The following is a 24,459-nucleotide window of genomic DNA, read 5'->3' as shown; positions in this document are numbered from 1 at the left end:
TTCAAACATCTTTTTGTTTTCTTTTAAAGCTAACTTTGAAATGAAAAGGCACCAATTCATCTTTGAAATAATATCATTTGTGAAGTGAAAACTCATCCCAGTGAACGATCCTAGAGCCACTATGCTATAGTAGCTTTGTCTTTGCTACCCTAGTATATGGTGTAATAGGTTATAAATTTTGTTGATTAATCCCTCAATCAAGGAGCACCAGCTGGACACGAATCAGCTGAGACACCAATTAGGCATGAATCAGGAGCCTCATCCAACAGTCAAAATTTCACTTGTGTTTTAAATGGAGTATAACAGTCATATTTTTTTATCTAAGGGTGAAAAATTAATATTGATTTAATTTGACCGTTGGAAAGTGCTTTCAATTACTACATCAAGATTTAACGACCAAAATTCAACCATACTTTTGATCCAATAATCAAATTGAATTAGAATGGTTATATGGCTATCTATCGACTAATTTGATCAAAATATTTTCTATAACTACCCAATTTTCCTTCTATTTCATAAATAATTCAATTGAAAGCCTCTTGATCTTATATTGCTCCAATTTTTATTTGTGATTTCTCTCCAAATTTTATAATTTTGGGAATTTGGTGTTGAAGTTGTGGATCAACTCCAAACCAAGACACATCAATACTTAAAGGTATGTATAGTAAATTGAATTTTTATGTATGTATAGTTCAATTTTAATTTTAATTACTCATATTATATTATGAAGCATGTATGTAATTCAATTGAAATTACTTATTTAACACGTTTTAAATAATTTAAAAATTAAATCAGTAGTCTAATTTTAATAATTTTAATATTAATGTTATATTAAATTAAATTAATATTAGTTTCAAATTCTAGTTAAATTATAGTGAATTGGAGTGCAATTTTACACACACACACACACACACACACACACACACACACATAGTTCAATTTTAATTTCAATTACTTCTATTAAAAAATTTAAGAATAATAATGAATTAACTTAGATATTTGATTTTAATAATTTTAAATAAAACTTGAAATTAAATTATAGCGAATTGTTTATTCAATTTCATATATATATATATATATATATATATATATATATATAGTTTAATTTCAATTTCAATTACTAATATATATAGATTAATTTTAACAATTTTAAATTATTTTATATTGAAATTAAATTATGGTAAATTGTCCATTCAATTCACACACACACATGTGCATAGTTCAAATTGTTTATTTAAATTTAATATTAGTTTCATATTTAATTTAAATTACAACAAATAAAGAATGGCTAGTGGAAGTGCATGTGTAATGCCCCAAACCCAATTTAGGGGTAAAATCGAAATTTAGAAATTAATAATTAGTTAAAGTAATTTAATAAGAGTAAAAAAGTCTTTTCGTATTTAAAATCCCTAGATATAAATTAGTTTTTTTCTATCTTCTCTATTCGGAAAACCCTTTTACACAGATATCAGAAAGATCAGAGAGCATAGGGCTGAAGATTAGGAGGTTTAGGGTTTGAAGACCAATTTTTCAGGTAAGATTTTAATCCTTAAATTAATATTTTATATTCGTTAATTAGTTTTAAAAAAAAAAAACTTTAGATATTCTTTGGAAGATTTCAATCTAGATTATGATTTGTTAAATTAATTTTTAAATCAAAAGACTGAAAATTTATGAATGTGAAGGAATTTGTGATGAAAATAGGAAAATTTAGAAATTTTCTATTAAATAGAAAACAAAATCAATGAAAAATCAATGGAAGAAAAGAAATTTTAGATTTAGAAAATAAATAAATAAATCGTTGGTGTGGGCTTTAGATTTGAAAAATAAAAATAAAAATTGGAGTACAAGTGTGTTGCCAAAGTGTTGACTTAGGCATTTGAAAAGATTGTATATGTAAATACATTTTAATAATAATAAATAATGAGAAGAAACATGAGGCTTACTGTTTTATTCTTAGGGTTTTGTGCGTATAATGAAGATAGGAAGGTAATGGGTTGGTTATATATTGAATTTGAAAATTAATAAAAATTATAATATTTAGTTTTAAGCTAACAAAGGAAATATTAATAATAATAATAGTTTCCTATATAGGTTTTAATTTAAGTATATAAAGAAATAAATAGTGATGGTAAGATTAGGAAAGAAAATGAATTTTATAATAATTTGGAAACTCACTAAATTAATTTATTATTGTTTAGTAAGTTGAAAAATAATATTGGGTAGTAATAATATTAGCATGAGAAATTAATTAGGATCCCTAATACTAAATAAAATATTTTTAGGATTTTCAAATTTATATGTTTGGATAAATAATCAATGATCAATATTGTGTATGATATTATGTTAGGTGATGAGGAAATTCTTCAGAGTTAAATTCTTCAAGATTTTGAGTGTTTTTTCAAGGTAAGGGAAATTAATGCAGATTTTTATAAAAGAAAATAATTTTCTTTTTATGTTGTATTTTGAAATATGTAAAAATATTATTTTTATCTTTTCGCATGGATCAAATATGTGTTTTGTATGGAAAGTATATTTGAGAATTTTCTTTGTTTATGAAAAGAGAAAAAATGAGGAGATATGATATTTGTTTTGTAAGTTTGAATTAATGAAATAAAGTGTTCGACTCTGGATTATATGACCCTAGTCAACGGGTTATAATAGTTGACCTTATGGCCCTAGTCAACGGGTTATAATTGTTGACATTTGGATTTGTTCACCTTAAATGGAACAAATTTGAAACTAGCCACTTATTTGTGAAGTCCCACCTAATTGGGCACCATTTGTTATTTGATAATCAAAGTAAAGATATTTTGAATGTATTTGATTTGGTTTTGATGAGAAATTGTTTTGAAATGGATATGAGAAAGTTTTGTTGAAAAGTTTGAATGTATTAGTATTTTGAACTCAAAAGTTTTTATGAAAATAAGTATATGTTATATCTTCTATTTGCAAGCACGATTGAAAATGTTTGATCCATAAAACTACATTGATGTTCCTTATTGAGCTTTAAGCTCATGCCCCTCTATTGATAATTTTTCAAGTACTTTCAATTCGGGCGAAGAGTGATGGCTAGGCTTGGGAATTTTTCTTTGTTAAGATTTTGGTTCAAACTTTATTTTTGGACATTGTTTAGATGTTAAAATTTAATTCCCGTTTAACTTATTTGAATTTGGAGTTATTTGGACAATAACACTCTGGTTGATGTGTTAGTTTTTTTAAAATTGATACTTAGAGATTTTAGAATTTTGTCCTACAATGAACAGGAATTTGATAATTGGTAAATTTCCAGTTACAATATGAATGTTTGTGTCATTTCCACTTTGAGCCTTTGGGCTTGAGGTGTGAAATGACCATCATGCCTTTGGAGTAGATTTTGGGGCATGACAGCATGTGTAGGTAGAAGTGGTAGAGTGAGATACGATCTTGCTTGGAAGTATTGTACTCATATGGAGGGGAACAAAAATGACACAAAATGTAACTACTATAGTCTAATCATTAAGAGTGGCGGTATCACTCAATTTAAATATCATTTATCACATACAGGCCAAAATTCGAATACAAAAAAGTGTCTTAGAATACCTCTTAGAGTTAAACAAGAGTTTTAGAGAGCTTTTGCATTAAAAGAATAAGTCAAAAGCAAAGAAAGTTGCAACTATAGAAGAGATTTAAGCTCAATTGTGGGGCACAATGGGAGGAAGTAAAAAAACATGTAATCGATGAGGATGAGGATGATGATGGTGATGTATGCATGTACCTAATTAATATACTCTTTAATGAGAAGGATGCTTATCAAGCTATACTTCAAGCATCAAAAGATACAAAATAGGAGCAACAACAACAAAATGCTTTTGTGGTGTACTAAGATAGATGTAAAATCACAAAATGTTATATGTTCAAATCCACCCCCACCTATTACACTCTTATTGTACAAATCTTTAGTAGTAAGACAAAAAAGTATGAAAGATCTATTGAAAAGTGGTTTCCTCAAAGAAACCATGGGACACTTAATCAATAAGTTCTTTATTTATGAGAGTAATATGTCACATAAAACAAACTCTCATCACTTCAAGAACATGATAGTTGGTGCTTAACAAATAGGTAATTGTAGTATATTTTTACAATAGTATAATAGGTTTTAACAATATGATTATTAGTTATTGAGTATGTTTATAATGGCCTTACATGCTTTCATTATATATGAATTATAGGTTCGGGTATAGAACCTCAATCTCCATATGAAATCAAACATAAATACTTGGAAATGAATCACAACGACATGGAAGCTTATATCAACATTTAAACAAAAAAAATGGAAGACTTATGGATGCACAATAACTTTTGATAGAAGGATAGGGCTGAAAAATTAAGTATAATTTTCATGGCATATTCAAAAGATATAATAGCAGTCCTAAAATTTGTGGATGCATCCAATAGTATCAAGGACAACAGATACATGTATGGTTTGTTGAAATCTATTATCAATGATATCGGCTAAAAAAATGTATTCTAACTAATCATAGATAATGGGTCAGCATTCACTAAGGCTAAGAGGTTATTGATGAAGAAGTATAATTTATATTGGACTTCATGTGCGACATACTACATTGAATTAATGTTTGAAGACATCAGTGAAAGACCAAGTGTTGTATATGTGATTGCTAAGGCTCGAGAGATAACCAACTTCTTATACAACCATGGTTGATTACTTGTGTAGATGTGAAAGATTTGTGGTAGAGACATAATTTGACTTGGAACAACTCAATTTTTAACAAATAACATTGCCCTTGATAGTCATCTAAAAAAGAGGGTTGACTTGAAGAAAGTGTTTATGAGTGATGAATGGGTAAAACACAAGTTAAGTGGCATAACAATCATATAAGAGGTTGAAAAACTCATGTTTAACTATCCTTATTGAGATGGAGTAGAAACGCTAGTGTTAATATCTGAGCCACTATACTCGGTTCTTTGAATAGTATATTTAGAAGTTGTTTTCATGATGTCATTTGTTTATGAGTTAATTCGATTGATGATAGAGAACCTTGTTTTTCTGATTACTAGAGATTGAGTGTTACAAATCATCAAAGACTATTATCATAAATCACTCAAACACCCACTTCATGTAGTAGGTAACTAAGTATTATCCATCTTTAAAAATTACTACTAGGATAAAACACTCAAATATCCACTATATGCAGCAGGTAACTAAATACTATCCATTTTTAAAAAGTTTTTTTTTAATAATATTAATTTTCTTTTACAAAATATTAACTCTACTTAACTATTTTATCTTACATTCTCAATTTAAGTTTTCAATATGGAGTTGGAGTTGTAGCGTTCTGATCGATTTCTTTTTTTGATTTATAGCATCAAAACACAATTTATAACCTAATTCACTATTTTAGAGTAGCTTGTACCCGATCAAAAATGGTTTTAGTACAAACTACCGTAGTATAGTGGTTTTTAGGTGTCGTCCACTAGGATAGATTATTCTCGGTAATTAAGGCTTGAATGAGAGGATAAGAAATGACTATGATCAAGTGAAATTGATTTGAAAATTCATGGTGAAAAATCAATTTAACAATGGTCTCAAATTGAGAAGAAAAATGAAATGTAAAATAGAAGAAAATTAATAGGAAATGAAATTCTCGGAGTTAGGATTTTCTAGAAAACAATTTCCATGGTAAATAGATGTTGAATCTAATTTTCATCAAGTTAGATTGAAAACCTAAATTTTCATCTAAACCGATTTAAGATGTAGCTTTAAGTTTAGATCTAATTTCTTTTCAAATTAGGTTACTTAATCCAAGAGATCAATTAAAATTATAAATCCAATTCATCTTAAATCATCTTCCAATGATTCATACAATGCAACTATTCGATTTCATTAAATCTAGCTTTAAGAATTTAATGAATCCATCTAGTTTGCAATATAATAGTCATTCAAGATAATTTGAAGAGAAAAATCCCCAAAATTCAATTAACCAATCAATTGGATCAAATTACCTTTACAATTAAATCTCATTTATCTAATTCACCATAGATTTTTCCTCTAAATCCTCATTCTTTCGAGAAAAATGAGATTTAACCACTCATGCTTGGAGATTTTTTCTCACAAGGCATGTTTGGCTAGTGAGAAAATGAGAGAAAATGAAGAAAAATAGAGAATTCTATTGAGAGAGAAAATCTGGAAAATTCTACAATTAGAAATGTTCAAAAGCTTTCTTTTCTTCCTTCCCTCTTTTTCATGAAAGATTCAAGTTTCTATTTATAGGTTAAGGTCAAGTGGACACTTGACATCATCTAAGAGGTTTTCCAAAAGTTTCTTCATCAAGCAATCTGGAGTTTAACAGCAAAATGATCATTGTGCACAAGCTCAACCAATTTCGCATGGTTGTGCGAAATTAGTAATTTAATAGCAACAGTTACAGCCTTCTAGAGCATTTCTCATGATTGTGCAAAATTTTTGCATGATTATGCAAAATCAGCTTGCACATCTTCCTTAGACTGCAACATAATTCCACCTTCTGGTCCATTTCGCATGACTATGCGAAATGGAAATATTTGATTTTTAAGCTTTCTTTTGACATTTCTTCCTTTTGAATCCACCCCAACTACCTCCAAATCAGCTCCAAATCTTGGTCCAATTGCATTGATTCTTCCTCATCATCCACATTATTTGCCCTCCTCAATTCCATTTCTCTTTTGTCACTCAATGCTTCAAAAATCACCTTGAAATATCTCCAAAACTTCACAAAAATCATTAGTATCTCTTGCAAGGGTAACAATGTATTACTTGGGCATATTAGGCATAATTACTACTCAAAAGTTATGGAATTTATGAGAATTATTATTTAAAATGTGTTGTTTTTTAGTAGTAATCACGTTCCCTACCCACTTCAAGTTGTCCATGAGGTTTTTGTCAAATTAGACCTTACGACAACATCCCTTGGTCAATTTGGAAATGAGGTAAATTAATAAGGTTATAATATAAAGTCATTCAAATTAAACTTTCATGTCATTTAATTTATACATTTAATAAATATTTGATATTGGATTGGTCAATATGTCGCTTATACTCTTCTAAGATGAAAAAAGAGGATTTAGTGATTAAGTAGTGATTGCACTAAGGTAAAAAAAATGATTCCCAATGGGTATTGTTTGTGAATAAAAAACTAATTTCATTATCATATTATTGTAGATTTAGAACATAAGTATTCATATAATTTATTTGGTTGCAACTACATGTAGTTCATGCATGAAACCACACTATTACATTGAGAAAGTTGACCATCAAGTTTTTATTATAAACTATATCATCTTTAACTTGTGAGAGAAATTAGAACACATTAACTCTCATCCATAAATAAATAAAATAAAATAAAATCACCTTGCTTACCTTAAGCTCTAACAAATATATATATATATATATATATATATATATATATATATATATATATATATATATATATATATATATATATATATATATATTTGTCATTATAACGTGAAACTAATGATGCATAATATGGAGGTAGAGAATGATAAAGTTATTGAAAAAGATTACCTTAATTTACTTGAATTTTCAGCCAAGGTAAGAGAAGAAGAGAAAAATCAATTGTTCCAATGGGTCATGCCTTTACACTTAGATGATGTCGAAAATCTTGATCCATGAATTACCATACATGCTTGAAAATCAAGTATTGGTTTTGAAAGTATGTTGTTCGAAGAAGTTCATAGCGAGCGTTTTAGCAAAGACACAAGAGATTAATTTCAATAAGTAGTAAATTCCCAACTTTCCCTTGACTCTACAATTATTAAACAAAATTGTAGACCTAGTGCTGCTAATACTTCTATAGCCAGTAATGATGCTTCAAAAGGAGAGGGAACTGATGCTAGAGATGATCACAAAAATGATGTTAATCTTTGTAATAATGGAGGGGATATTGGACAACACCACCAAAGTGAACATCCATTGAGCCTATTTACTCGTAAAGATGATTTCGCACATTGTTCACAAGATGAAGACCATTTCCTTAGAAGAGTTGATCTAGGCATTGGAGATAATGGAAAGCCATATAGAGGAAGACAATGAAAGATGATACCATATAACTATAAATTATTTTCAACTAGTTTTGATTCAATGAGTATAGGGACTCAATTCAGTGACTCATTAAATGAGGTGAATATTTATCCTCCTTTTACGATGGTTTATGATCAATATCCTCAAAATTATTCTATGGGTTCAAGTTCAATTGATGACGATTATGATATGTGAAAAATGGGTATTGCTGTGATATCAATTGAAAAATGGGTATTGCTTTAAATACCTAGGGAACATCCAGGGGGCATGGAGGACGGTAGGGATGAATGGGTGATTTAAAAACTTAAATAAATATTTATAAATTATAATCAACTTCTTCTAATCCCAAGATATCACAAGGATATTTAGGATGTCCAAAAGTGAGTTCACCCCAAACCTTAACCAATAAAAACTTGAATTTATTGTTAATTGATATCCAAAGATTATTTGGGGATAAAATAAATTAATTATTAATATCCAAAGGATATCTTAAGAGATGTTAGGGATAACAATAATTAGTTATAGGAATAACAACCATAACCACCAAGATAACTATCGTAACAACCTCAATAGCAATCCCAACAAATCAATCAAATAAAATCGAAGCAAGAATATAAAGATATGCACTTTTTATGAAAACCCTGCAAGATTTTAGGGATAATCAATTTAACATATTCTAGGAAATTCAAATAGAATATCAAATATAAAAGATATAGACAATAAGACATAAGATTTTTAGGTGGAAAACCATAAACTTGTGGAAATAAAAAACCACGAGGTCTAAGACCTACTAATCTAAATCCACTATTCGAAATCAAGTAACATAAATTTACCTAGCTACTTTACCTTAAAGACCTACTCTTTAGTAACTACAACTTTGTTAGCCCAAGGGTTCTCCTAATCGGGTTTTGATGATAATAAACCATGATTAAGTGACTAATTTGTTTAATGGTTAAGAATCTCAGGCATAAACTCGAAAATTCATCAAATGACCAAATGGATACAAGATCGAGATGTTTGGAAGACTTGTGATCATAGGAAATTAATGTTAGATGAATGCATGAGTGCACTTAGGATTTTCACACGTTTCATGCAACTTAGAAAACTCGGTTTATTCTTTAAAACTTCGATTTCATTAAAACCTGAGTTTTTAACTAATGTACCTTAGGCAAAATGTTTTATAATTGACTTAATAATTCACCTAAAGACCTTGCCTAAGTGTTAGAAAAGAAAGGAATTAAAAAAATAGGTTTTCGAGGCCAAAAAGGCTCAACCGGTCGAGGTTATGGCCAACCGGCTCAACTAGTTGAGGAATCGATCGACCGGTTGTGCTCGTCCAGTCGAGGACTGGTCGAGAGAGCCCAAAAAGCTTATTTCTCTCCCAATAGCCTTCTCTTCCCGGTCGAGGGGATTTTCTTCCCGGTCGAGGCAACGGTAACCTGTCATGCATTAAATGCTCCAACGGTTGGTGAACCGGTTGACCCCTACCTCGACCGGACGAGGTTACCTTTTGTTGTTTTTGACTCCCGAGCTTAGAAACTTATAAATTGAGAGCTCCACTTCACTTATTGACAAGAGAACACTTGCATTCAATAGCCTACCTACTTGTTCTTGATCAAAAAGCTCTCATTTCTTTTATAGTGCATTAAATCACCACTTGCATATCCTTTAGTGCACTCTTGTGTCATCCTAGCTTTGTCTTGTATTTGAGCTATCCTTAAGCTAGGTTGAGGGATTATTTCTTGTAAAAATCTGAGTGTTAAAGCCTTCAAGAGGTTTGAATCTTGAAGAGATTGTGTAAGAGCTCATTGGAGTCGGAATCCAAGTGTAAGAAGATTGGAAGCTTGGTTGAAGTTTCAAGTTAGTGGAACCCTCACTCGGTTAGGAGATTAAAGAGAGTGGACGTAGGCAAGGAAGTGCCGAACCACTATAAACCCGAGTTTGAATTCTCTAAACTATATCTCTTTATCTTGCTTATATTGTGTTTGAATTTGTTGTGATTGAAAAAATTTTAAAAACCTAATTCACCTTCCACCACCTTTTGGGTGTTTTTCTTAACTAAGCATAGCCTTTGTTTTCTCAAACTTGATCCACATCCGTGATACAACAGCTTCATATTACTCCCTAATAGATCCTTCAACCACTTCAAATGTATTAAGGTCTTCAACCCATAATTCAAATATTCAAATCCTTGAATGAGAGATTAGGAAATATGTGACACTTTAGGCTTTTTCTCAATGGGATCTAAATCAATTTTGTTAATAAAACCCTCTCAACTAAAGTGAGATCTTTAACCCTCATAGGGTTATAAGGGAGGTATATATAGACAAAAACTATAAGGATTTTGGTATCTTAAGTTTCCAAATTAGAGTTTGAGTGAAATTCATCCAAAATACATTTCTAAACTCGATAAGACTGACATGATCGCTTAAGCAGACTTAGACCGCTTGAGCGGTTCATATCGCTTGAGCAGGATTAATTGCTTGAGCGATCCTTGCTTTTTGGAAAATCATTTTAAAAACATTTTAAGTCCAAAAATGATACCAAACCTTTTTATACCTCAAATAATCCTCATATGCTACAATTCAAACCTTTTTAGATGTATCTATGACTTCCCGGGTGGACGAACAACAACCCTTGATTTTCAATGGAGACCAAGTCACTATCTAAAAAGACTTCTATGGTCAAACATTAATTGGAACAAAATTGTCAACAAATAAACAAGACTCAATATCCTAATAATATGTTTAACTTTCCTGTTTCTATACAAATGTCATACCACATTCCATATAAGATGCAAAGAGGATTTGAAATAAGCACATGAGAGAACCTCAAGTTTCCCACCCATGGTGATGTTGTGGGTAGGACTCAAGATATTTATGCATGACATGTTTGTACTTGCAATCAATACTACCAAAACTCCATTTTTTGGTACTAATATTGTCTCTAACAAGATGGGATCCTTTCATCCATCTAAGAATGCAATGGAATCACATTGATCTTTGTTTTTTTTCTAAAGGACCACTGCAATGCAATACATATAAATTATTGAAATCAAATATTTAATAAATGTTAAGTGTATGCTTATATAATTCACATTTCTTATTAGTGTATATGATATTATTGTCAAATATCATAAATTATATTATACATGTATCAATTGTACTTACAAAATAACTTCAACATGTGTATTTTTGCTTATTCTACCTTTTTTTTTTCATGTTTTCCCTAATATTTTCAATAGTTTTGATTAGTTTCCATCCTATTGATTTTTTTTTTGTCAAAATTTCCATCGATATTTCTTGATATATCTGTAAAATTCAATGATTGATATATTTGTAAAAATTGGTATTTTTACCCTTAAATATAACAACTAAAATCAATAGTAACAAAAATGTAATTAGGACAATGCAATGACTACCAACTTCATCATTCCATCATTAAATAAATAATTAATTTCATTCACCTCTCTTGAGGTTTTTGCTACATTGATGTACTATTTTAGTAGGGGCATCTAGGCCTCATTGATTTGAAATTTCATTAAATATCTCTCATATTATTTTCATTTGATATTTTCATCCTATTGTCTTCTCACTCAAAATAAAGGATGAATTTTTAATATATACTAATATATTAATATAAAAATAAAAGGATGATACATGATGTTTTTAAAATGGTTAGGTATATTTATAAAGAATATTACATAGCACCAAAAAATAAATACTATTATTGCACCCTAAAACATCTCATATTCTTATATTCTTTATACCTATTACCATGAATTGTGAGCCTTAGCTCTTTCAGATATCTCCCATTTTCTTTATGTTTCGACCTACTCAATAAAGACTTTATATTTCACAATAATGAAATCTCATTATTAATTTTTATCTTCTTAGTGCCATAAGTAAATTTTGGATCTCCTGTCATGTAATTAAATTAAAATTAATTTATTTTAATACATACCATGCAAAAAAGATACCATTAATCTATCACATGATACAAAATCAAGCTTTTAAATTTTCTTATCCAATAAGTCAAATGCCTTGCACACCATATCCTATATAGTATTTCGGATTCAAACAATAAAACAAGAGCATCAAAAGGGTTGACACCTATGAAGAAATACAACTTATGATAACTGTTACTAGTCAACAAAATACAAATACCATAAAAGTTCTCATGAGATTAATTGGAATAACGATTCTTTTGGTTGAAAGTGATGAGTCAAGTCTCATGAGATTATTATTATTATTATTATTATTATTATTATTATTATTATCATTATTATTATTTTCACTTCCTCCTCTATTTTCACTACATAAAATACAAAATGATTTTTTCTGAAAGAATTTATTCTATTTTCCCTTTTCTAAAAATTAAAATTTATTTCAAGTCATTTTTGTGGAAACTAAAATTATTTCTTTTAAAAATTTATATAAGATAGAAATTGTCAAAATCTGTAGAATTATCAATATTTATTTTTTGAGCTATTCAAAATACTTCATTAAAAGGTTCATGCAATTTCATATATTTTTACATAACAAAAAAAAAAAAAAAAAATCTTCTGCTACCATTAAATAAATCAGATATCAAGTTTACTAACGGGTTATTCTTTGATAGGGATTTTGAAAAAATACAACAATTTTAAAAATATTTTTTAAAATATAATAATTAGAAAAAAATTTCCAAAATATAATAATTTATATATTTTGTATTTAAAATAAAAAATAACAACTTTTATCTAAGATATATAGAAATCCTTATTTAAATAGGAATTTATCTTATATTCTTAAAAATTATAATTAAATTTTTTTTAACTTTGAGATAGTAATTTTTTTAAATGTTTGTGTTTTCTTAGATCATTTGTAAAATCAATACTTTATTTTAGTTAAACTATTATTATTTATACAGCAAATCTTTTTTAATAGAAAATATGAAATCTGTCATCCATCACTTATTAAATTGTTAATAAATAAATAAGGATGAAGTCTTTTCAGACCCCAATGGCCTTTTGGACGTGTTATTTGATCATTGCGTACTTTTTTTTTTTTTTTTGAATCTCACAAGAATGTCGTCAAAAGACAAATAATATGATATGTAGAATTTCCACTAACCTAAATAATGATAAAAGGGTAACAAATATGATTTGTTAACACATTAACTTAACACATTTTTCATAGGTTTGGTTTGAGTATAAATAAGTTTGAGTTAAATTCGTGTCGATTTATATAATTTGTTTAAGAAGTAGATAATTTTTGGATCAACCTATATAATATAAATTTGATCCAAATTGACCCATTTAATAATCTCGTTATTAACCTAATTATATTTTAAAATTATTTAACCTATATATTAACTTATTTTAAATTTGTTTTTAAATAAATAAGTTAACTGATTCATAAACATGTTTGATAAAAACATTAATTATATAGATATATACAAAAACTAACTCAACATAATTATTAAATAGGATGATTTAAATATTAAATGGATTAAATAGATTATACGATTTATTACTTGTTTAATAGTTAAATAATATTTAAATTTAAGCTTTTGATACAAATATTATTTTTGTCTAATTTGGATTGAGCTATATAGTAAAATAACTGAACTTTGTCATAACACGAGCACGACCTACCAACATGAATTACCACTTCTAATCTTACATTTATGCACATAACTCGTGTAAAATATATATATATGGCAATACAACAACAATATAGAAACAATCCATATCATAACAAGTTAGTAACAAAGTGATGCAAATTATATATATAATTACACACAAGCATCATATATCTGTGTACATAACTTGCATAAGAAAAATATGGGTTTGGAATTTTAATTAATTCATTTCTTTGTATTAAATTTGTTTGCATTGTTTTATATTTGGGTCTCATTCTTTTTATACATTTTCATAATTTATATTTGGTTTTATTTATTTATTACTTTAATCTAATTGCATTTTTCTCATCGTGTCTAGATTTTGTCATGTAATTTCAGTTACTAAAATTAAAAGTGTGTTTGATTGTGATTATAGAAGATGTTTTTAATATTTTTAATGGTAGATAATTTTTATAATTGTCAAAAGAATCTTAAGTCCTCTCACCAAATTGGTCCCTAAAGTTCTCAATAAAATATATATTTTAAGGTGGTGGTACGCACCATGATAAACATTCACCAATGGTGTGTTTTTATTACTAATTTTTTGCCAACTTGTCTCGAAAGGAGAGGATACTAAAACAATTCAAGTTGGAGCCCTTCCACCATTTTATATGCATTTTTATGACTTTGAGTTCATCAAATATTTCCCCACTTTCTCTCTCTCTCTCCCCAACTCTTCCCTTTCTCTGCACTCGATTTCTCTCTGTTTTCTATTCGTACGAAGGCTATGAATCATGGGTCTCTCATTTATTTAATAATCATATTATATTTAGTTTTTTAATTCTCCTTTTTTCTTAGTTTATTCTTCTTCTCTTTTTCAAGTGTTTATGGCTGGTTTCCCCAATGGCTCACCTTCATCATCTCCCTTTCATCTTCACCTTCACCAGCCTCAGCTCAACAACCTTCCGGACCCGCCTGAGCCTGAAAAAAATGAGTGGAACACAGCTCAGTTTCCCTGTGACGGAGATGTGCTCGCTCGCCGTCCTCGAGGTCGACCACCTGGGTCCAAGAACAAGCCTAAGCCACCGGTGGTGATTTCAAGAGAGAGTACAAACACGCTTAGGGCACATATATTGGAGGTTGGTCATGGCTGCGATGTGTTCCAGTCAGTGGCGGAGTACACGGAGAAGCGCCGCTGTGGGATCTGTATATTAAGCGGAAGCGGCATGGTCACCGACGTGAGTTTGAGACAGCCGGCGGCGGCTGGGGGTGCAGTGGCTTTTCTGCAGGGGCGGTTCGAGATACTGTCCCTGTCTGGATCGTTTTTGCCGCGGCCAGCGCCCCCCGGTGCAACTAGCCTGACTGTATTTCTGGCCGGCAGCCAGGGGCAGGTTGTCGGAGGGAGCGTGGTGGGGGGTTTGACTGCATGTGGGCCGGTGGTTGTCATTGCGGCTTCCTTTACGGACGTGGCTTATGATAGGGTGGGCGTGGATGGAGAGGAGGGGCTCCTGCTGCAGCCACCGGAAGATGAGAGTGGCGGTGGTTGTGGTCTTCCCTTGTACAATTTTCCTGGAATCAATAATTTGATGGGAGGCTTAGTTGGGATGCCTGATCCTAATCCTAATTGACCTTAACCCACAAAATCTCCTTCACCATGTAAATTCTCACTTCTTACTTTCTTGTGTTGTTTTTGCTTAATTTTTTGTCATTTCATATGCCCAAATTGATTTAAGTGTTTGAATTAATGGCTTGGAAGCCAATAATCTCTCTCTCTCTCTATATATATATATATGTATACATCATTTTCTTTTTCATCAATTGCCATAGTGCTAGGGTTTGTGGGTTTCAACTTTGAATTATATATATGTATACATCATTTTCTTTTTCATCAATTGCCATAGTACTAGGGGATGTGGGTTTCAACTTTGAATCATAGGTCTAGGGTTTCCTCCCCTTATATTTTAGTGTTGTGCCTTGTTGGAGCTAGATGTTGAGAAGAAAATCTGACATTAGTCACTCTGAACATATACAATTAGGGCAACTACTTCTCTTCCAATTAGTTCATAGTTGTATCAATATTCTTTGATGGCTGTCTTAGAGGAAAGAGTTGAAACACTTGATTAAGACCTATTCAATGATCACTAAAACTAAAAATCACACTTTGAGTCATCAGAAGAAAACTTAATGACCATGAGAGCAATAAATATAACTACATAAACATGCCATCATCAACAGACTCGCTAGCTACCATGAAATAATCAATTGAAGTTCAAATTCTATTCTTGAAAGAATGCATACATGTCTAGGATTTCCCATGAACCGACTTGGAGAGTTGCCAAATCCTAACCTTTTTAGCTAGGCCAAAGATAATGTTATAGATCGCCAGTAGCTGAAATGTAGTTAAATTGTATAGTAATGTTTTGGGCATCTTACATATCATAGAAAGTATATAGAGTGGGCCAGCACCAAACCTTGCAGTCACAAAAAAGGATTAACAAATAGCTTGTCAATTTAATGACATGATAAAATTGATGAATATTTTGTAAGATTCAGACCCCCTCTTAGTAGATATGCTAATTTTAATTGATAATTCATTTGAGTGTGAGATTACACCGACCTCTTGCTTATGTTTTTGTTCTTTGGATATGACTGATTTTGGATTACACCCTTAAAGTAATGGATCTTGCCTAATATAATGTACAAGTACAGAATACGAAGTGTGACTTGGTCAGAAAACTTATTTCACAAGAAATTTTCTTTGGGGTTCCTTCTCTACCCAGACATGACTTGGTGATGGTCTTGGTTTTTTTTTCTTCTCCTTATTTTATTTTATTATTCTCTTACTTTTCTTGATTTTATGAGCAATCTCTGGCTTTTCACGCTAGGCCAAGTAATCATGGAAAACTATACTGTAATGGCCTGACCATATGTGTATGAAACTAACAAGTAACTGGCAATCAATAAAATTAGAGCAATTGCTCTCTTTTTCCATCAACTAATTTTTGGCTTCCATCTGGTCAATCTATTGCTTATACTTCTTTTATCTATATGAACAAGTTAGCTCCAACTTGAAGGTTTTTCTTTGTTTCTTGTTTCCTTGTTATTGTGTTATATGATCAACATCTCTCCATGTTTAATTAGGCATACATCACTTTATGTATAATGCAGTGATCAATTAATCTGAAGACAGCATGTCTCCCTCAACTGTACTATCCCAATCAATGTTAAAGCAGGCAATATTTAGCACGTAACTGAAACATTCTTATATATACATATAAATTATTTTTGTAAGCCTTGGGTCTTTTTGATATGAATAGGAAATGTTTAAGAAATAATGTCAAGCAAATTAACAGTATACGATGATTTTAGAACTAGTTAAGACTGTAAGAGTTCTCATCAACAGGAAGATTTACAGAAAGAAATTAAAAGTTCATGAGACTGCTTAATTGGCATGTAGCCAAGTAGATCATTTTTTGTTAAGAAGAACCAAATTTATTTCTTTATTTTCGCTTCTCAAATCAATTGAAACTTGAGTCTATTACTTAATACATTTTCATAATGATCTTTTGCTTCTGCAAATTAACAAGAACTTGTGAGCTGACTGACAGGAAAAAAAAAAATTGCAATATGGAATAGTTCTGGGTTCATTTCCTTCTGTGGTTCAATTGCCAAAAGTCCTCTTTGGATGATGAATGAAAACTTGGAAACAAGAAGTTGCATGCCTCTAGATAGTGGAACTGCTACCAGCCTCACATATTTTATATTTTTGGCTTTGTTAATTGGCATAACCTCATTTCCTCTTCCTTATTAAATCTGTACTCATGCTTGATCGGATCGACCCAATATTCAGCTTTGCATGCTCTAGCTCTATACATCAATAGAAAACTTGGCATTCAATGTCTTACCATCTCTACATGGATCCCAATTGTGTATTCTATTTAAGGCTGATATCTGAGTATCAGCTGATAAAGTGGTTACATCAGAAACTAAAGTAGTGTTGCATAAAGTCACAACTTATTGGAAAATTACTTCATGGTATGGTAGAATATCATTTATTACATAATTTTGCTAATTAAAAATTAAGAAATTGAGTGGAAGAAGCTAGCATGTACCCTCAAATAAGGTCCCCTATAACATTTTACAATATGCAACAAGCATTTGGATTTTCATCACTAAACAACTCAGGATCATAGGCACAATGAATAAAGTATGGAACATTATCCACCTTGGTGCTCTTGTCTTCCATGAATTCTACCGTCTGTGTTGTTGTGATGGATATTTGTTCTACTTTGACATCTTCCTTCTTTTCTTCCTTTTTCTCAGGTTTTGGGGCTATAATCTCTGCATGTTTGTGCACCTTCTTTCTGATGTATCCTATTAATTTATCAGACTCGACAGTCCCTTCAACTGTAAGTTTCTGCGCTTTCATGTCGGTTTTAACACCGTAAATATCTGCATTTGTGATCAAGAGAGCAAACATGAGAAGTTGAATTCGATTAATTGTATGTTTAATCGAATTCTCTTTGTAACAACTAAGTACCTGTACGCCTTAGTAGCTTCCTTCGAAGGTCATGCTCACATTTCTCACAGTGCATATGAACCTTTATCGTAGTTGTACGCACAATCTGGTTGAAGAATCAAGTAAATAAAATCACTAAGGTGGTGTTTGTTTTTTTACTTAATTCTAAATAGAACCTTAATGCTTAAGAGTATTAAATATTAGGTTGTTTGTTTTTATAGTATTTTATTTCTATTAAGTATTAAAAAGTAAAGAAAAACCAATATATATTTTTTTTTCTATTTAGAAAAAACTATATATTTTGGTTTTTTCTGTTTAATAAAAAGTTTATAATAAGTTATGAAAAAGTAGAAAAACAAATAGCCTAAATTTTGAAAACAAATTGCTTTTAACAAAAAGCCAAAAAAACAAATACCACCTAAGTCTGATTATGATAACATACATATAGAAATATAAGATGGTGCCTTATAATTGTCAAAAAAATATTTTCAAAGTATGCGCTTTCATAAATTGAAGTTTTGTATCATATTATGGAGAATAGATTTGTTTTGTGTTCAGAATACTACAGAAAACCACCACTGAGGTCTCAAACAACAGTGGAGGGAAAATGGGAGTTTCAATATCCATAGGACATCCAAATTAGTACGGCCTAACTTAGGTGATGTTTGTTTTTTTACTTATTTCTAAATAAAACCTTAATGCTTATTAGTGTTAAATATTAGGTTGTTTGTTTTTGTAGTATTTTATTTCTATTAAATATTAAAAAGTAAAAAAAATCAATGTGTTATTTTTTCTATTTAGAAAAAGTTATATATTTTGGCTTTTTCTATTTAGTAAAAAGTTTATAATAAATCATGAAAAAGTAGAAAAACAAACAATCTAAATTCTAAAACTAAATTGCTTTCAATAAAAAGCCAAAAAAACAAACACCACCTTAGTCTAATCACTAGATCCAGGGAAAGATATCAAGGGAGCAAAAGAATATTAATGAAAAAATCTATTACATTATGATATATAGAACCATATCTGTGTACTATTTGTCTGTTAGCTTTTCATCTTCGGTATTAGGACAAATATGCAAATATTTATTAAGTTCAGAAAATAAAGTAAGAGTTTCATCAAACAATACTCACTTCTTTGGTGTTAACCTTCACTGTCTTTTCTGTTGCAACACTGTCCTTGATCTTGGCCTGTGGTGACACTATCTCAACCTTTTTCTTACTCAGTTTCTCGATTCTTTCTTGAATTTTCTTTGTATGGATCACACCTTTAACCCTAATTTCACCAGCCTCGATGTCGGCATCCACTTTGTGAATCCCTGCTTATAGCATGCATGATCGACGATGTGGTGATAACCAATAATGTTAAGTAGATATTGCCCAGTTTGGTTGCCAGGGACATGAAAGAATACGTGGTAGGGAAAATGTTTGAATCCTTATATGCATTTATATTCAAGTATATTGTCCAAATTCGCCTTATTTTTCCCGAATTCTTGGGAACCAAACAAAAGTTAAAAGAACTTTTTGTTGATAAAATTAGAACTAATTAAGAAAAGAATGCTAGCTAGGATCGAAGGAATAAGATGATGTTACCCTGGGCTCTCAAGAGAGGCTTCTGGATCTCCCGAGCGCATTGCCGGCAATGCAGGTTAACTTTGTAAACTGCAGTAGTCACTGCATCAACTTTCTCCTCTTTGATCTTCTCCTCTTTAGCCATTCCAGCTTCAAAACTCCAAGATGGGCAGCAAATAGAAACGAACAATGGTACAGTACTCTTGAGAAAAATTAGTAATGAGATCAAAAGACCACGTGGGATGTGATCAATGCGTTAGGTTTTGAAATGGTCAAACTATTGAAAAGAGTAAGATTGTAGTTTTGGGTTTGCATGGTTTTAGGCAAGAAGTTGGTTAGAATTTGCAGAGGGTAGTTCACTAGCCAAATAATCAATGCTTACAGAAGAAAATGGAAGGTTTCTTCTCAAAATAGAGAATTGATCTACCAGGGCTTTGTTTAATTAGAAAATCCATGCTGGTGAGTCTTCTTTCTCTTCTTCTCTTCTTCTTCTACGTCTTCCTTTTTTATTTTCATTTTTCATTCTCCTTTTAATTTAATATAGAGTCATATACAGTGTGCTCAACTATCAAGGCACATTTTCCATGTCTTGGTTTACCTTCCAACAAGGGACCCTCCATGATAATCTCGTTAGTGATCACACCATTTCTGCGTGCTTAACACACAACAAAAATTGGCTGATGTTTCTATAACTTTGCATGGTTAGAGTGGTTTCATGCACTTTGATTTTCGAGTTGATTAATTAGTTATTTTCAACATTCAAATGCCAATTTGAGAAGGGAGTTTTAATGATGTCATTATCCCTTCATGTCTATGGTGTTATTTTGCATGCCCACATCAATACAATGGGGATCTATAGCATAAATTTGTTCTTTGGGTATCTTAGCATCTATCTTCCACCAGGTTGAGCCACTTCAATTAAGAAATGAAATGAACCTGTTGAAACCCAGGTTTATGACTATATTATTACAAATATGAAGTACACAAAAGAACATAAAGTATACATGGAACACTGCAAGAACAACAAAGACCCAAATAAAATAGCAAGAACACAAACTGTTCAGGAAAGAAAATCAGATTAACACTCAATCAACATTAATCTACAAGCTAATGGAATGTGCAGCAGTTCCTTGGGTGGTCAGGATAGTCAGGATGTTGGTGATGGGTAGTGGAAGCAGTAAGTGGGTCATCAGTCATGACTGTTCCTGGGCATGCTTAACCAACTCCTGATGAGCCCTGTCTTCAGCTTTGGCCACATGCAGGTCCATGGCTGCTTCAGCTTCTTTTGCCTTTCTAACCTCTTTAGCTACCTCTACTCTAGCTTTGGCCAACTCCTTCTCTGCCTGCACAATTTTGAAGATGAAAAAGAACAAATGAATTTCCTGCAATTAATTCTAATTCAGTGGTTGATAAAGAAATTAGTTCTACCTTCTCCTCAGCCCTAGCATCTGCCTTGGCCTTGCGCATTGTGCTCATCTCATTCAATTTTTCCTTCACAGCCTGCATTTTCCCTCTCTTAATTTCTTTGTTTCACGGAAAACAATATTTTCAACTTTTTTCTTTCTTTTGTGAACAGACCCATAACTGAGTGTGCACTATATATACAAGATCAATAGCCTCTCCAAGATGAAGTCCTCTTTCTATCTGCAAGACAATTGTCAGATATGCACATATGTTATGTAGCGATCGATAGAGAGGCTTTGAAGGAGCACCATCTTCTACTTGTGGCCTTCGTCATTTACTCTCATCCAATCATTCACCCGATTCTCAAGTCAATTTCTGAGGTTTATATTTGCAGAAAATGTGTTGGTTATGTTTGGTAAAAGTATAAGGAAAGAAAGAAAAAATATTTTTCTCATATTTAATTTCATTATAGAAGATATGAGAAAAAAAAAACATAATTAAAATTAATTAAAAACCTATATATTTTTATATTATTTAATTTCTATATAAATAAAAATAAGTGGAATTTATTAAATTTAGATCAATTTTTTATTTTTCTTTATTTTTTCTTTTTATTTTCTTTGTGTATCATTTTTTCCTAACAAACATAGCTTTCATCCTATTTAACCGTTGCTGTACAAATGTGGGTTCGTTAAAGTACTCAGTCTTTTATATTATATGTGTAACCATTTAAAAAAGTGATTGTTTTTTCACCTCTTTATCTAAATTCATATGTTTGGTTTTCGAGAATTATGTTAGAGTTTCCCATCGATGATATCAAGAGAATAAGATAATGGCCAAACTTGGGTAGATTTACTTCGCTCCTCACATGCATAATGACTTTCAATAGAAAAAATTAAACTTTTTAAAAATCTATAAAATAAGATGATCATAAACATTATGGAATATAAGGGAATAGATGTAATAATTTTACAATAATAAAAATAAAATACTTAGTTTTTGAATTGTGGATACATTTAAATACCTTGTACTTGCTATGTGTGATTACAAATAAATTGAATTTGACATCCAAGCTAACATATAAACATTTCATCTTGGCATCTTTGATGTACAATCAAGGTGTGAATGGGACAAATTAGTTTTCACCCAATATTTTCTTTGTGTATCATTTTTTCCTAACAAACATAGCTTTCGTCCTTATTTAACCGTTGATGTACAAATGTGGGTTCGTTAAAGTACTCAGTCTTTTATATTATATGTGTAACCATTTAAAAAAGTGATTGTTTTTTCACATCTTTATCTAAATTCATATGTTTGGTTTTCGAGAATTATGTTAGAGTTTCCCATCGATGATATCAAGAGAATAAGATAATGGCCAAACTTGGGTAGATTTACTTCTCTCCTCGCATGCATAATGACTTTCAATAGAAAAAATTATACTTTTTAAAAATCTATAAAATAAGATGATCATAAACATTATGGTAATATAAGGGAATAGATGTAATAATTTTACAATAATAAAAATAAAATACTTAGTTTTTGAATTGTGGATACATTTAAATACCTTGTACTTGCTATGTGTGATTACAAATAAATTGAATTTGACATCCAAACTAACATATAAACATTTCGTCTTGGCATCTTTGATGTACAATCAAGGTGTGAATGGGACAAATTAGTTTTCACCCAAAAAATTGAGTCTACTATTTGTATTTATATTGTATTAGTTTTGTACATATACAACAATTATCTTGTAAATGACTTGTACATACATAAAATATATTTTGATACATAATAAATACATAATGTGATGAATTAAGGATTCATTATATGTACCAACGGGATATGTATTCACTAATTCCCTATAAATTATTTGCAATATTATTAAAATTAGTTTCAAAATAATGCCCCATAAATTATTTTCAATATTATTATTGTGTGTTTTGGTTACAATTTCATGTGTGACAATTCATAAAGGAGGAAAAGAGGTGGAGACCGGAAGGGTTGCAATTTCATGTGTGATGGATAAGCTTCTCTACTCATAAAGAAGGCATTTGGTTACAATTTTATGTGTGATAGATAAGTTTATCTACTCATAAAAGAGAAAAAAGGGTGAAAAAATGCACCTTCTTGTTGTTTTCGTGGTAATTAATATTTAAGAAAAATTACCAAAGGAGGTGGACTAGTGGTGATAATGACCGAAAGAGCCAACCATTTTGATAAATCATGTGAAGGGTAATGAGAAACTGCAAAAATTCTTCCAAAGGCCATTGTGTGAATAATTAAAAAAAATGCCAAAAGTATCCTTCAACAACAAGAAAAAAAGAAAAAAAAAAAAGAGAAGAAAAGGAAAATATATGACCTACTTGGGAAGTGATTTTAAAAACAGTTTTAAAACTTGGTTTTTGAAAACAATTTCCAAGAATAGTTTTTGGTGTTTATAAAAACAATATTGCGTTTGATAACTAAATTTTAAAAATGGTTTTTTGTTCTTAAAAAAAATAATAAAACATGTTTGATTGAGTTAATAAAAACAATTTTATAGAACAACTAAAATAAAAAAACCTTATTAAGAAATTGATTTTTAAAATGGAATGTTTTCTTCTATTAACTTGATGTTATAAATAAATAAGTAAAAAATTAGATTTATATTTCATTAAATTTATATATATAAAAAAAATTGTATTCATTTTTTTAATTACTTGCATAATTTTTCCTTTTTTTCTATAATTTTTAACTATATATTTAAAACAGTTTTTGGTAACTGAATTTTAAAAATGAAAACAGTTTTAAAACATAGTTTTTGAAAACAATTTCCAAGAATAGTTTTTGGTGTTTTTAAAAACAAAATTCTTTTGATAACTGAATTTTAAAAATGGTTTTTTATTCTTAAAAAAAATAATAAAACATGTTTGATTGGGTTAATAAAAACAATTTTATAGAACAACTAAAATAAAAAACCTCATTAAGAAATTGTTTTTTTAAAATGGAATGTTTTCTTCTATTAACTTGATGTTATAATTAAATAAATAAAATAAAATTTATATTTCATTAAATTAAAAAAAAATAAAATTGTATTCATTTTTTAAATTACTTGCATAATTTTTCATTTTTTTTCTATAATTTTTAACTATATATTTACACTTTAATCATTAGTTAGCCTAAAATGCAAATCATGGTAGTAGAAATAACTACTCCACAGAGCCTTATTCAATGAAAAATCATTCTTGTATTTTTTTTTAAAAAAAAAAAATTGATGGAGCGCTTGCAAAGGTCTC

At 30.0% G+C, this 24,459-nt stretch overlaps 3 protein-coding genes across 4 annotated transcripts; 1 reads left to right on the top strand and 2 right to left on the bottom strand.

Moving 5' to 3' along the window:
• Positions 1–14,399: 14,399 nt before the first annotated feature.
• LOC117931742 (AT-hook motif nuclear-localized protein 23-like) lies at positions 14,400–21,611 on the top strand. 2 transcript variants are annotated; one of them, XR_004654089.1, is made up of 3 exons: positions 14,400–15,343; positions 18,011–18,096; positions 21,354–21,611. XR_004654089.1 is itself a non-coding variant. In XM_034852789.1 (2 exons), exon 1 carries the CDS (start codon positions 14,575–14,577, stop codon positions 15,313–15,315), a length of 741 nt encoding a protein of 246 aa, XP_034708680.1. In that variant the 5' UTR covers positions 14,400–14,574; the 3' UTR covers positions 15,316–15,343; positions 18,011–18,187. The 2 variants fall into 2 exon arrangements, 1 of the variants encoding a protein (XP_034708680.1); XM_034852789.1 differs by lacking the exon at positions 21,354–21,611 and having other exon boundaries at positions 18,011–18,187.
• LOC117931743 (heavy metal-associated isoprenylated plant protein 4) lies at positions 17,685–20,151 on the bottom strand. The gene is made up of 4 exons (XM_034852791.1): positions 19,799–20,151; positions 19,340–19,524; positions 18,228–18,312; positions 17,685–18,139 (listed from the first exon to the last, which is right to left on the bottom strand). The coding sequence occupies exons 1-4, from the start codon at positions 19,920–19,922 to the stop codon at positions 17,826–17,828; spliced, it is 708 nt and encodes a 235-aa protein (XP_034708682.1). The 5' UTR covers positions 19,923–20,151; the 3' UTR covers positions 17,685–17,825.
• On the bottom strand, positions 20,695–21,362 carry LOC117931744 (late embryogenesis abundant protein 6-like). The gene is made up of 2 exons (XM_034852792.1): positions 21,206–21,362; positions 20,695–21,120 (listed from the first exon to the last, which is right to left on the bottom strand). The coding sequence occupies exons 1-2, from the start codon at positions 21,281–21,283 to the stop codon at positions 20,971–20,973; spliced, it is 228 nt and encodes a 75-aa protein (XP_034708683.1). The 5' UTR covers positions 21,284–21,362; the 3' UTR covers positions 20,695–20,970.
• Positions 21,612–24,459: the final 2,848 nt, after the last annotated feature.

The sequence above is a fragment of the Vitis riparia genome, chromosome 15 (genome assembly GCF_004353265.1).
Source record: "Vitis riparia cultivar Riparia Gloire de Montpellier isolate 1030 chromosome 15, EGFV_Vit.rip_1.0, whole genome shotgun sequence".
In the NCBI taxonomy this organism is placed as follows: Eukaryota; Viridiplantae; Streptophyta; class Magnoliopsida; order Vitales; family Vitaceae; genus Vitis; species Vitis riparia.
This window is presented reverse-complemented; position numbering and strand designations above follow the sequence as displayed.